Source organism: Loxodonta africana, chromosome 5 (assembly GCF_030014295.1).
Source record: "Loxodonta africana isolate mLoxAfr1 chromosome 5, mLoxAfr1.hap2, whole genome shotgun sequence".
NCBI lineage: Eukaryota > Metazoa > Chordata > Mammalia > Proboscidea > Elephantidae > Loxodonta > Loxodonta africana.
The window spans coordinates 89,200,055-89,213,110 of NC_087346.1; the positions used below are offsets into that span (position 1 = coordinate 89,200,055).

At 36.4% G+C, this 13,056-nt stretch overlaps 1 protein-coding gene across 6 annotated transcripts in view; it reads right to left on the bottom strand.

The window, feature by feature from the left end:
* STAP1 (signal transducing adaptor family member 1) overlaps positions 1 to 10,474 on the bottom strand; it is a 55,826-nt gene extending 45,352 nt beyond the window's left edge. The window contains exons 1-2 of one of the 6 annotated variants that reach the window (XM_064285754.1): positions 9,777 to 10,474; positions 991 to 1,062 (exon numbers count right to left, since the gene is read on the bottom strand). In XM_064285754.1, coding sequence (XP_064141824.1) covers positions 991 to 1,062; positions 9,777 to 9,896 — 192 coding nt within the window. In that variant the 5' untranslated portion in view covers positions 9,897 to 10,474. The remainder of the gene's footprint in view (positions 1 to 990; positions 1,063 to 9,776) is intronic. The other 5 variants (XM_023555091.2, XM_023555092.2, XM_003415936.4 and 2 more) reach the window with 5 other exon arrangements.
* Between the last annotated feature and the right edge of the window lie 2,582 nt (positions 10,475 to 13,056).

The following is a 13,056-nucleotide window of genomic DNA, read 5'->3' on the forward strand; positions in this document are numbered from 1 at the left end:
TGCAGTGGTTAAGCAGCTGCTAATCAAAAGTTCGGTGGTTCAAACTCACCAGCCACTCTGCAGGAGAAAGATGTGGCAGCCTGTTTCTGTAAAGGTTTACAGTCTTGAAAACCCTGTGGGGCAGTTCTACTCGGGGGTAGTTCTATTCTGTCCTACAGGGTCACAGCAAGACAGAAATGACTTGATGGCAGTGGGCTTGGGGTTCTGGTTAGTTTACCCCAAACTGTACTAAACTATCTGCAGGTGGACTATATTATACAGGTGCTCACTCTGTTTCACTAGATCTTGTCATCAAATGACAGTGTTCTAAGAAGTGTGTACATAGTCCAAAATATTTATATTTAAACAGCAAGCTACCGGCCCATAAAATCTCTTAGCACATAGCATTCCAAGGTAGACTAGCATCTGCTGACAAAATATTGCACCTCGTTTGTAGAAAGAATGAAACAAAATCAGAATTTGGAATTAATACAAATAAATAAATCTCGGTATCCCTTTATTGTTATTCTCATGCTTGAGCTCTTAGAATCCCTGCTGAGTGAGGAATGTCTTTGTCCTTCTAGAAAAATTAATATGTAGCATATAGTGTGATGCTTTTCAAATTGTTCATTTCAGCTTATAACTGCATGCTATACCAAGATAAAAAGTGGGCAAGATTTAGGTTCTCACCTGGTATTAGACAATTTATATTCAAGATATCTAGTTAAAAATTTCACTCTTCAACCAAGTTTTTACTATCAGGGTCAGAGAGAAAAGAATGCAAAGAGAAAAGCATGAGTTAATACCTTCCCTCTGAGTTGCCTAGGAACTTTTACCATGTATTTTTGTCATAATTGTCAGCCTTCATAGGTTTAAATTTTCCTATTTGAATTAGTTTTACTAGAACATCTTCACTATTGAAAGGCAGAAAATCTAGAGTAAATAACGGACTATATGACAAGTGAATATTGGGAAAAATATTGAATCAGCTGAACATGTTTAACTACTTACTATTGTACTTTTTTTGTCAGTATAAAAGAAAAGTGTAGTTCCTCTCAACTCTGTCCAATAATGTTTAAAGTCCTGTGGGAAAGAAATTATAAGCATTATTTCATCAGTGTATATCCAGCTATTTCCCTGTTGATTTTTTCCTTCGTGACTTTCTTAATTACTTGTATAAGGTGCTTCTTCTTCCTGAGACAATTTAAATATTTACCCAATTTTTTATGGCTTCATTAACATTTAATTCTTTAATCCTTCTGAAATTTATTTTAGTATATAATTTGTGGTAAGGATGCAATTTGATTTGCGTTCATTTCCCAAAACTTTCTTCATTGATTTAAGATACTTTTTATGCACTTACAGTGGAAGCTTACACAGACAAGATAGCCAACTGAAGAGGTCAGAATAGAACAAGCGTATAATATCTACGCTGAAGGACAGTTGAAAGGATTGAGTGAATTAATAAAGTACTTAGCATAATATTTGACTCATAGTTTGGGTTCAATAAATGGTAAATATTATTGTTAGTATAAGGAAATGTGAGAAATTGATGATGATGAAAATAATTTAACATCCGTAAAGTGGAACCTTGAAATTCAAAATTTCCCTCAGGTAGTGAATATTTGATTATTATATTCACATTATTATGGGTTTTATAGGAATACAGCATTTAAAAATTTAAATAACCTAATTAGACTCCCCCTTTTTTTTTTCACTGAAGTGAAAATTTATTCAAGTAAATAGAATTTATATTGTATGAAGATTGGTTATGTTATAAAAGAATGGCAAGGTGTTTAAATAACAAAATCCTTCAACTTCTAAAGACTTACCTTTATATCCAGTCCTTTCCAAAAGTATGGTTTAAAAAAAAATTTCAGTCACTTTAAGAGACATGGTCACCATTCCTCACTTTAGGATTTGATAAACTGAATTCTTATAATATGTTTGATCATTACGATTTTTACCAGCAAAAGTTTGTGACTTCTATTTACACATTTATTTTCTCAACCCATCTTGCTTTTATTTGCCTTGGCTCCCAGGAAACTCAAGATTTTCATTCTAAATTATAGCAACCATCTTTTCATATGTTCTTCCTTCATCTTCATAGTTTCTGCTATCTAGTAAGGTGCTATATCAGTTAGCTTTTACTGTGTAACGAGCTATCCTAAAACTTAGTGGACTAAAACAGGAAATGTTTTCTATTTCTTACCATTCTGTAGCTGGCTAACTGGTTCTCCTGGTCTGGATGTATTTGGCTGCAGCTAAATGATCTAGATTGCCCTCAGTTACTTGTCTGGGACTTATCTGGGACTGCCAGAATGGCTAGGAAGGCTGGAACACCTGAGGCCTCATTCCATATAGTCTCTTATCCTCCAATCGGCTAGCCTAGACCTGTTCACATACTGGCAGAAAGGTTCCCAGGAGCAAGAGAGGGCAAACCCCAATGTACAAGCATTTTCCAAGCTTCTACTTATGTCACATGTACCAAAGCATGACACATGACCAAAGGGTAGAAAAATGGATTCAACCTCTTTAAGGGAAGAGTAGAAAAGTCACATTTCAAAGGGGGAAGACAGTGAAGCCTGAACAAATTGGTAGTATTACTGCAGCAACCTATCACAGGGTCAAGGTTTCTTTGTCCAAGCCCAGTGGACTTTCTACTCCATCCTACTTCCCAGTTGAGAAATCTGCTACCAAATCTGCTACTGCCTCCCGAACAAAGAACAATTACCATAGAAAAGAACAATTTGAAACAGCATATGATCAAAGAATAAGCCAATAGATGGCCCCATGAAGAGCAATTGTAAAACTAATCAAAGAGGCTCTTACACTTCTCTGAAATCCAGAAGTCCAGTATATAACTGACCTACCTCAGAGTTAAGCAATTTAATAAAGCAAGAGAACACAACTTAATCGCAGTACCATCACGTCTTTTCTTTATTTCTTTTCATGTAAGATGCAAAGTGCTATTGCCACTGCAGTAGCCCCTTATCTGGTCTCTCTAGTGCCTTCTTAAACTTTCCAATTCTGTACATTCTGCACAGTGCTGCCAGAGTAAATTATCTCCTCTGCGTAGAGTAGGGCTGAGTATAGCTGAACTTGGGAAAGGCAGTCGCTCAGCATAGCCGCTTCCTGTGCTCTCTCAGCTCAGTCTACTAGGAAACAGTGAATATTCTGCTCTGTTTACTGCCACATGGCAAGAGGCCTCAAAGATGAGCAGGCTTGTGTCACTTAAGCTGAGGTAGTGAAAGGGGGTTCAGTGCTACTTAAACCTGGGTTAAAATATTGACATAGTTTTGACCTTAAATTTAAACCACTTATTTACTGTTGTTCTTAGTTGCCTTCGAGTCAATTCCAACTCATGGCAACTCCAAGTGTGCAGAGTAGAACTGCATTGGACAGTGTGTTCAAGGATGTGATCTTTCAGTATCAGATCACCAGGCCTTACTTCTGAGGCATCTTTGGGCGAGTTTGAACCGCCAAACTTTTGGTTGGTAGACCTGCAGTTAGCCATTTGTGCCACCTGGACAGACTCCTCACTTTTAGACCTTATTAACAGTAAAAGTAATAAATTGATCTTCATTTTTGCAATTCCTTCATTTTCAAATGGTTCAAACTTAGGAGAGAAAAAATTCCAACAAAAGGATATAAAAACGTAAAGGAACAGGGAAAACTGAGAGTGAGTGCTAATGGGGCTTCTTTTTGGGGTGATGAAAATGTTCTGGAATTAGTGGTGGTGATCGTACAACACTGTGAATATATGAAAACCACTGACTTGTAAATAAAAATAATAGTAATAATAATATATATATATATTTTATGTTGCATGAACATTCTATTAAGGGAGCAAGAATAGAAATAGGGAGAACAGCCTTTGGCTATTGCTTCATAGAGTTGTTAAAGGATTGAATGTGATAATAATGTATGGAAAGCTCTTAGGGCCTACAACATAGTAAGTGTTCGATAAATGTTGGCCACTAAAAAAGAAAAATTGCCTCATCACTCACATTATTGACAGCTACTTTGCATTTTCATTATTCACGTAATTCTTTTTCCATGTGGTAATTTATATGCGTACATGGTGGGGTCTAAAACATATCTTTTTCAATAGGATTATGTATGAGAAAATGAACCCAGGTGGCAAAATGGTTAAAATGCTTGGCTGCTAACTGAAAGGTTGGTGGTTCAAACCCACCAGTTGCTCTGTGGGAGAAAAGACTAGATGATCTGGTCCCATAAAGATTGTAGCCTAGGAAACCCTACGGTGCAGTTCTACCCTGTCATGTATGGGTCGCTATGAGTCAGAATTGACTTGATAGCACACAACAACAACTTGTGAGAAAAAGAGGATATTTTGGAGACCAGAATAATTAACCTATATAAATCACCCCTCTGTAGTTCTTTGAATAAAGAGATAAGAAAACTGGATTGAGAAATTTGGCCTGAGAAGTTGCTAATGTATACTGTCACTATGATCAGACAGATGTTCTGTAAAACTGTGGTAATGACTGGTCTCTTACTCTGTTCCTTGAACTTTTTCAGATTTGAACTGTGATTAAATAATAAAACAATTCAAATCTACCTTGCAGCTTTCTCACACTTCTCTTTTTAAGGCTTTTCAGTGGTAAGAGCAGCAACAAAACTAGTTGCTGTTGAGTCAATTCCAACTCATGGAATTGACCCCACATGTGTCAGAGTAGAACTGTGCTCCTTAGGGTTTTCAATAGCTAATCTTTCGGAACTAGATCACCAGGCCTTTCTTCTTGAAGTACGTCTGGGTGGATTCAAACCACCAATTTTTCAGTTAGTATCCAAGTGCTTAACTTCTTGAGCCACCCAGGCTCCAGGCTCCAATGATAAGTCTCTGCAATGAAAGGAGGAGATCAAGGCTATACTGTATTTTGGAACTAGGATGGTGGTGAGGGAGATTGTGGGAGGAATCAGGAATGTAGGCATACTGTTCAGGAAACTTAAACATTGTGTAGTTTTACTAAAGTATGGTATCTAAGATCTAGTCCAACCCCAAGGTTCTGATTCTAGGTGGAAAGGAAAGTAGGGAAAACCCTAAAGTCAGTCTACCACTCAGTTCATCTTCTCAATTAGCCTTACTAGTATTAACCCACCATGAGAGGGAAAAACTAAAATTACCAACAGCCAATCAAGGTTTATTGAGCTCACTCTTCATGTGCATGCAGACATCCATTTGTGCTCTTGAGGAAAATTAGAGTATTTTTGAAGCTAGAACAAACCTTGATAAAAATATTAAACTCTCACAGGCCAACATATAAAAATTATACTTTTAACACAAAGTGAAAAAGCTGAAAGAGGGGTTTGATCATGAGAAAATAATATGAATTGGGCAGAGTTAATCCAGGAAAATGGGAGTTTTACATATAGCAAACATGTAGAAAGTATTAAGGAGTTATTAGGTGGGGAGAAAAGCAGATATAAAGACACGAGGTTGAGAACCAAGCAGCCTGGAGGAAAAGCAGGGTCATCTATAACAATAGGCCCTTTGAACCACAAGCATAGCCACAAACCTAAGGACAATGTAAGCTTATATTTAATGTGCAGAGACCTGCAGGTCATAGTCTTGATTTAGTTTCTGATAAGCCCTTACATAGCAGTATCATCTGAGTCATCCATAAATATCATTCTCAATAACCAACATCTAGGTATGTATTTATATCTACAGAGATATGTAAACCCCTCCCCCCCCCAAAAAAAATTACCATCAAGTCGATTCCAATTCATAGTGACCCTACAGGACAGAGTAGAACTTCCCTTAATGTTTCAAAGAAGTGGCTGGTGAATTCGAACTGCCAACCTTTTGGTTAACAGTTGAACTCTTAACCACTGCACCACCATGGCTCCACAGAGATACTTAAACATGTAAAAAAATAATTTTGAAGAACACATCTTTTGATAAAATGCATTTAACACAATGTTTTGTTTGTTTTGTTATAGTCATTTGTATTGAATCACTGAAGTAAGAAAAGGGACTGAAGCAGAGCTTCTGAATTTATCACTAGCTTTATAATCAGTAGATGATCCTGTGGTCAGAGTTGAAGGTCACTGTCTCATTTTCACTCAAATAAACAAACGATGTTGAAAATCTACTGAGCTTACATTTGAGCTACATGTGATGAAATATCTAGAGATTGAAAAGATCATCCCTAACCTTTAGAAGCTCACAGTCAAGTGGAACGAGAACTTGAGTTAGAGAAGCCGCTAAGATTTTAAAAATTTCAAGGAATTTCCCAAGCTCCTCAGTTGTACCGATATTTATATCTCCTGATTCCCCAGTGACTTTTCTCATCAATAATAAAGGTGGGTCACAACGCAAAATTCAGTTAAATTCCTTTTTATCCTCCCTCCCCCAATGAAAAGCCCCCATTCTTTTCCTTATGACCAATTGAAGGGCTTTTGTCAAGGAAGCATGTTGCATGGTTGTCTCAAAGTAGGCTGCATAAACCTCACAGGGTGTGCAAGATGAGTCATTGGGGAAGAAAATTTTAGAACAATATTGCTTTTATTTTATTTCATCTTTCTTTGTTAAAATTATTTATTTGTTGTTGTTGAGAATATACATAGCAAAATATATACCAATTCAATGAGATAGTTCTACTTGGTCCTATAGGGTTGCTATGAGTCGGGATCAACTCAATGGCAATGGGTTTATGATAACTGCATTCTTATGCTCAGGTTAATAAGAAAACATATCATACACATTGTTTATATTGTAGCACCCCACAGATTGAAGGAACTATGAGAAGCCTCCCAAACTTTCTCTTGTTTTAAAAGTTTTAGAAATATGAGAATATTCCTCGTTTTAAGAACTATAGCGGGTTTGGTAACCCATTGTAGCATTTAAGAGCTTCTCTGTGAGTCGGAATTGACTTGACGGCAATGGGTTTGGGTTTTAGTTTACCAAATAAATTTTCCTGGTCAATCCAAAATTCTACTGCTGTGGTTTAAGTAACTCTTCTCACACTATCTCTTCAATGAAGATGATATACTTTGCGTGGGTTCTTGACCTAGGATCCAGAGATGTTCTGGAATTGCATGCTAAATGGTCTATGTAGGTACATTTTCCTGAAGCACAGCTCTTTAGATTCTTAGCCGTACTCTTGTCACAAAAACACCTCTCAATGTATAATTGTCCTTTTGTAGACCAGGTTACTCATCAGTTATATTTTCTCTAATTAAATGTCTACCAGACACCCCACTTAACATTCTGCAGAGCTTCTCATCTTCTTGCAGCCCATTAGCTTCAAAGACGACGTTACCATATACCCTGGGTTCACTTTTCTTTCAAAGGTTCCCTGGCACTTGGCACTGCTTCCTTGGAAATCCCACTTATTTTTCTAAACTTTTCCTCATATCTTCTATTTTCTAATTGGCTAATTATCACTGTGGCTCTCCTCTGAGCCATTATACTTGTGGACCCAAAACTGATTATGTTAATAAGTATATGATAAACAATGAAATGGGAAGAGGACGAACCTAACCTTTAGTGTGAGCCAGGTGTTTTACATGTTATCACTTTTAACCCTTGAAACCACCTATAAGTAGACATTATTTTTGTCTTCTTGCTTTCTTCTCCCTACCCATTCAAGAAAAGATCCTTTGCTATGAATTCAAATGTTAATTTCATCAGAAATATTTACATCTATATATTTTTTTATAGTTTATTCTTTGCATTTCAAAGCATGGTTTCTACGGAAAGCTAAAGCATATCAATTGTTTCATCACCCCTACTAAACTGTAAGACTCCTAAAGGTAAGGTCTTTAGGTCTTATTCATGTTTGTATCTCTAGAACGAGTGTCATGCTTGAGTGCAGAGGAGACACTCAATAAACATTGTTTGAATAAATAAATTGGTTGCACACCCACTGCATCCCAGGCATTGTACTTTGGGAGACAAGTAGTATTCTCCCCCATTTTATAACTGAGGAAATTCAGTCTCAGGGAGATTGTAACTTGCACAAGATCACAAACTAAAGTGGCAAACCAGTAGGAAGGGAATGTTTTATTGACATTCTAAAATTCTTGTTCTTCCTGCTACCCATGCCAATGACATGCATTCTTTAAACATTAGAAGGAAACTGGTGTCTGAAACAGTTATTTTAAATACTTTGGAAAACATCCAAAGAATAATCAAATGAAAATTTTTCTCTTTCCTGGCATGGTGTGCCAGTGTGGCTAATTTGTGATGACGAGATTGAATTTACTTTAAAAGCATATAAGAATAAGTTGAGTGGTCAACCAAAAATATTTCAATTTTATTATTAATTGTTGTTCAGTTGGCTCTGACTCATGGTGAACTTAAGCGGAATAAAACATTGCCTAGTCCTGCACCATCTTCACAATCATTGATATGTTTAGCCCATTGTTCCAGCCACTGTGCCAACCCATTTCATGGAGAGTTTCGCTTGTTTTCTACTTTACCAAACATAGTATCCTTTTCTAGGGAATGTTCTTCCCTAATTATGTGTCCAAAGTAGTAACTGACAAAAATTACTAGTACATGTTTAACACCCAAAACTGAATAAAAATTACCATGCCTTTACTCTCAAATAGTAAATTATCTAATGTAGATATAAGAAGTATGAATGTGCTATTACAGATATTTCTACACACACAATTTTTCTATATACTTAATAAATCCTCAGAAAATATATTTTATTATTGTTGTTGTTAAGCACTTTATGTAGCATTTCTGAAAACACTTAAAATTTCTAGTTCCATTAATATTAAAATGTCATAAAATTTAACCTAAAAAAAATCATTTATTTTTTCTTTAATAACAATAACGTGTATTTCTTTCACTAATTGCAAAATTAGCCACAATTGCTATTTTTAAAGAACTGATTTTATTTAACTATAGGTTTTCATTGTTGACAGTTTTAAAATATGGCACGCTTAGTGAATTTTCTTAGAGCGAATAGATTAATATGGCTTACTGTGTACATACTAACCAAGACAAACCAAAAAACCCATTGCCATGAGTCGATTCCAACTCACCGCTAACCAAGATAGCACCCTAAATATTATCTTGCAAATTAACTATCCTGAACAGCGTTTCATAACAATAGCTGCCATTGAGTTGCTCCCCAACTTTTGGTAATCCTGTGCACAACAGAACAAAACACTGCCAGTCCACTGCCATCCCCATCATAGTGTTAAGTATCAATTTTATCATTTTCATAATTTTTTATAAAATTTGACACTTTGTATTTAATTATTATTGATAAACTTTTATAAATACATATTATTATTATTTATAAACAACTGAGAATATGAGCAGAAAGCTTAATTTCAATCATAATATTATCTTAATAGTACACATGGTCATGGAAACACAGTAGTAAATTGCGGAGACAATTTAAGAAACATATTATCTCTTAAGCCAAAATCTTCTGTGATTTCTAAATGAATTCTTTGGAAATTTAGATTATTGAATTATTTTATATTAGTAACTTAATGGTATATGTTACTAATATAAAAATTTATGTTATACATATACATATTACTAATATTATATTAGTAACTTAATGATATGTTACTAATATAAAAAATCTTGTTATATATATACATATATATATATATATATGCCATATACTATATATTTGAAGTATGCAAAATTGGAAAAATATTTCCTGACCTCAAGGAAGAGAAGAAAGTTTTAACCCGACAGAAACACAGGGACCCTTATCCCATTGCATCACCATGAAATACATTTTGTATTAAGACAGAAGCTTCTGGTTTAACATTATTATCTATATCCTTACCTGGTATTCTGGCCTCTTGACTAATAAAAAACCTTCAAAGTACAGGGGAAGAGCAGTAATCTTCAACCTTTCCTGGAAGATCCTGCGAGGGGCTGGTTTAGGGGGCTTCTTAGCCATCATACCCTCTCTTCGGTACGTGGCTTGGTTTCAGCAGTATTCAGTCTCAAACTAAATAAGTTCTCCCTCGTCTAAGGGGAAAAGACAACTGTTCAAAGAGGAAGTCCCAGCTTGCTTTTTAACCACTAACACCACCAACTGGACACAAACACACACACTTTCTTTCCCTTATTTTTGAGACGAGAAAGAACAGGCATAGACCAGCTTTTAGAGGGCTATGTCTGAGTGAACTACCTGTACTTGGATTTATGGTAGCAAAATAAACAGAAGATTAACATCACCCCAAGATGAAAGGAACAGACAGCTGTAAAGCATGTAGATGTTAGGGGAGACAAGAAGGTTGTGTTGTATTTTTTTCCACCTGTTTTTTGTTTGTTTCTTGCTATCCACTTTTATTCCCACTTCATTAAAAATTACTTCACCGGATAATCTTATTAGCACTATTTCTGTTGGTTAAATATATCAGGACCAAGCTTTGCTTAAATAAACCAGTCAATTAGTAAAAGGTTCAGCTTATCCCATGCCATTTTGATGGTCCACTAAATGTAAAACACAGTTATGAGAGCGTTAGGATTTTTCAATTTTTGTCAGTAGGCATTTAGAGTATACGGGTTACCAGTGGATATTTGGCAAAGGTCCAAAAGAGAAAGCAATGTTGTCGTTAAAAAAAAAAAAAAAAAAAACCCATAGTAACTCTAATGTAGTTAGGTGCCTTCAAGTCCGTTACAACTCAGAGCAACCCTATGCGCAATAGAACGAAACACTGCTCCGTCCTGTGGCATGCTAACAATCATTGCTATGCTTGAGCCCATTGTTGCAGCCACTGTGTCAGTCCATCTCATTGAGGGCCTTCCTCTTTTTTGATGACCTTCTACTTTACTAAGCATGATGTCCCTCTCCAGGGACTGGCCCTTCCCAATAGCATGTCCAAAGTACGTGAGATGAAGTCTTGCTATCCTTGCTATAAGGAGCATTCTGGCTGTACTTCTTCCAAGACAGATTTGTTCATTCTTCTGGCAGTCCATGGCATATTCAATATTCTTCACCAGCAACATAATTCAAAGGCGTCACTTCTTCTTCCATCTTCCTTACTCATTGTCTAGCTTTCACATGCATATGAAGCGATTGAAAACGCCATGGCTTGGGTCCGGTGCAACTTAAAGTGACATCTTGAGTTTTTAGCCCCTTAAAGAAGTTTTTTGCGGCAGATTTGCCCAATGCAATGCATCTTTTGATTTCCTGACTGCTGCTTCATAGGCATTAAATGTTCTTTAACCCTTTCTGAGCTGCAGAGCTCTGATATTATGTTGCACGGGTGGGGTCCTCACAGTGATATAGTGAGATGTATGGATCCAAAATGCACTCAATAATTGCATATAAGAAATAGTCCTTCAGAGGCTGGATTTGGTCCTAGCACAGAGCAAGGACTGATGGGAGAAGAGAACAAAGGAAAGAATTCTATTTTGTCTCACAGGGGTGAGAAGTTCCACCACTACTTTATGGTTAACCACTCAGCTGCTAACTGAAAGGTTGGCGATTTGAACCCACCAGTCGCTCTGCAGAAGAAATGTGACAGTCTGCTTCTGTAAAGATATACAGCCCTAGAAACCCTATGGGCCAGTTCTACTCTGTTCTAGAGGGTCACAATGAATCGGAATCAACTTGAAGACAATGGGTTGTGTTTTAGGTTTTAGTTCAGAACTACTCTGACCTTAGAGTAGTAGTAGGCCTGCACGTTCTCCCCAGTTAAACCAGCCTATTCTCAGAAATCAAAGCAAGCCAGAAATCTCCAGTCTGATCTTCCTTTCCTAATGGAAAGAGACCACATAGTTTGCCCAACCAGTATGGATCCCACTGAGATTGCCGCTGTAGATGTGGGAACCAAATTGTCGACAAAGTGAAGGTAGATCAATACACACTGAATATCAGTAAAACTAGAGAAGAATGTTCAGGTGCATTATCAATGTAAAAATCCGTCCATTGCCGTCAAGTCAATTCCGATTCATAGAGACCCTATAGGATGGAGGATCTGTCCCATAGGGTTTCTAAGGGGGCTGCTGGTAGATTCAAACTGCCCACCTTTTGGTTAGCAGCCAAGTTCTTTACTACTGTGCCCCAGTGCTCCATTAATGTAAAGACAGTTTGAAATAGGAATAGGGAGTTGAAGTTGAGGCTCGGTAGTTCAGGAAACTAGACAGGAGAACAACAAAGAAATAAACTAGAAGAGGCCAAGAACAATTGCCATTGCCTTCACCTAAATATGTTGGAAGAGTCTAGGGCTGAGATTAGCATGCATTTTCAAATTAAGCAAACTGACTAGGGAGAAATACAGTTTCTAGTGTATACTGGTTTACAGATCAATTTAGAAGAAAAATCTACACTAGAAATCAAGTAAGACTTAGATTTAAAGTTACTACCTTGCCTTTACATTAAGCTTAGACATGCTTCCTGCTACCCAAACCTTCAAATGATAAAGTGTTAGTCCAACCAAAGTATTTGAGACAAAATCATACCTATTTTTAGTCTTAGTGTACAAAGGAAGTGAGCTGAATGAAAAAAAAAGAACTCCTGATTTGGTAAATAACCTAATCCACTTTCTTAGCAGCTGGTAGCTGATATAATACAGGGAGGAAGTGAAAGAGGGGATGCAAAGTGAGAAAGGACAAGAGAAAGGGAGGTGGGAAATAGGATGCTATGAATAATCAATGGTTGTAATATGAGACAAGTAGTCACTGGCTTTATAGCCAGATAGCTTCATGAGAGACAAGACTGCCTCTAGAAAAATGTAAAGAAATAAATATTTCTGTGAAATAACAATCTGGTTTATTATGTCTTTCTTGATTTTTTTTTTAAATAAGCAAATTAAAGGAAAATCAGTTTATCAGCCCCTGTAATTTGCTTTGGCTTGCTCATTTACAAGTCATAATAATCCTTAATGTACCAAAGATTAAATTATGTTTCCCTAAAAAAAAACCTGCAAAATGCAAAATTCCTGCGGAAACGTTATTAGCTAATTATATCCGTCTGCAATTACCAATGCCATTGTAGTATTGTACCATCATAATAGAAATACTTTTATAGATACCTGAAGTCTTAAAAAACAAAAACAAAAATCAAAAACTAAAACCCCATTGCTGTTTGAGTCGATAAAACTACCCCACAG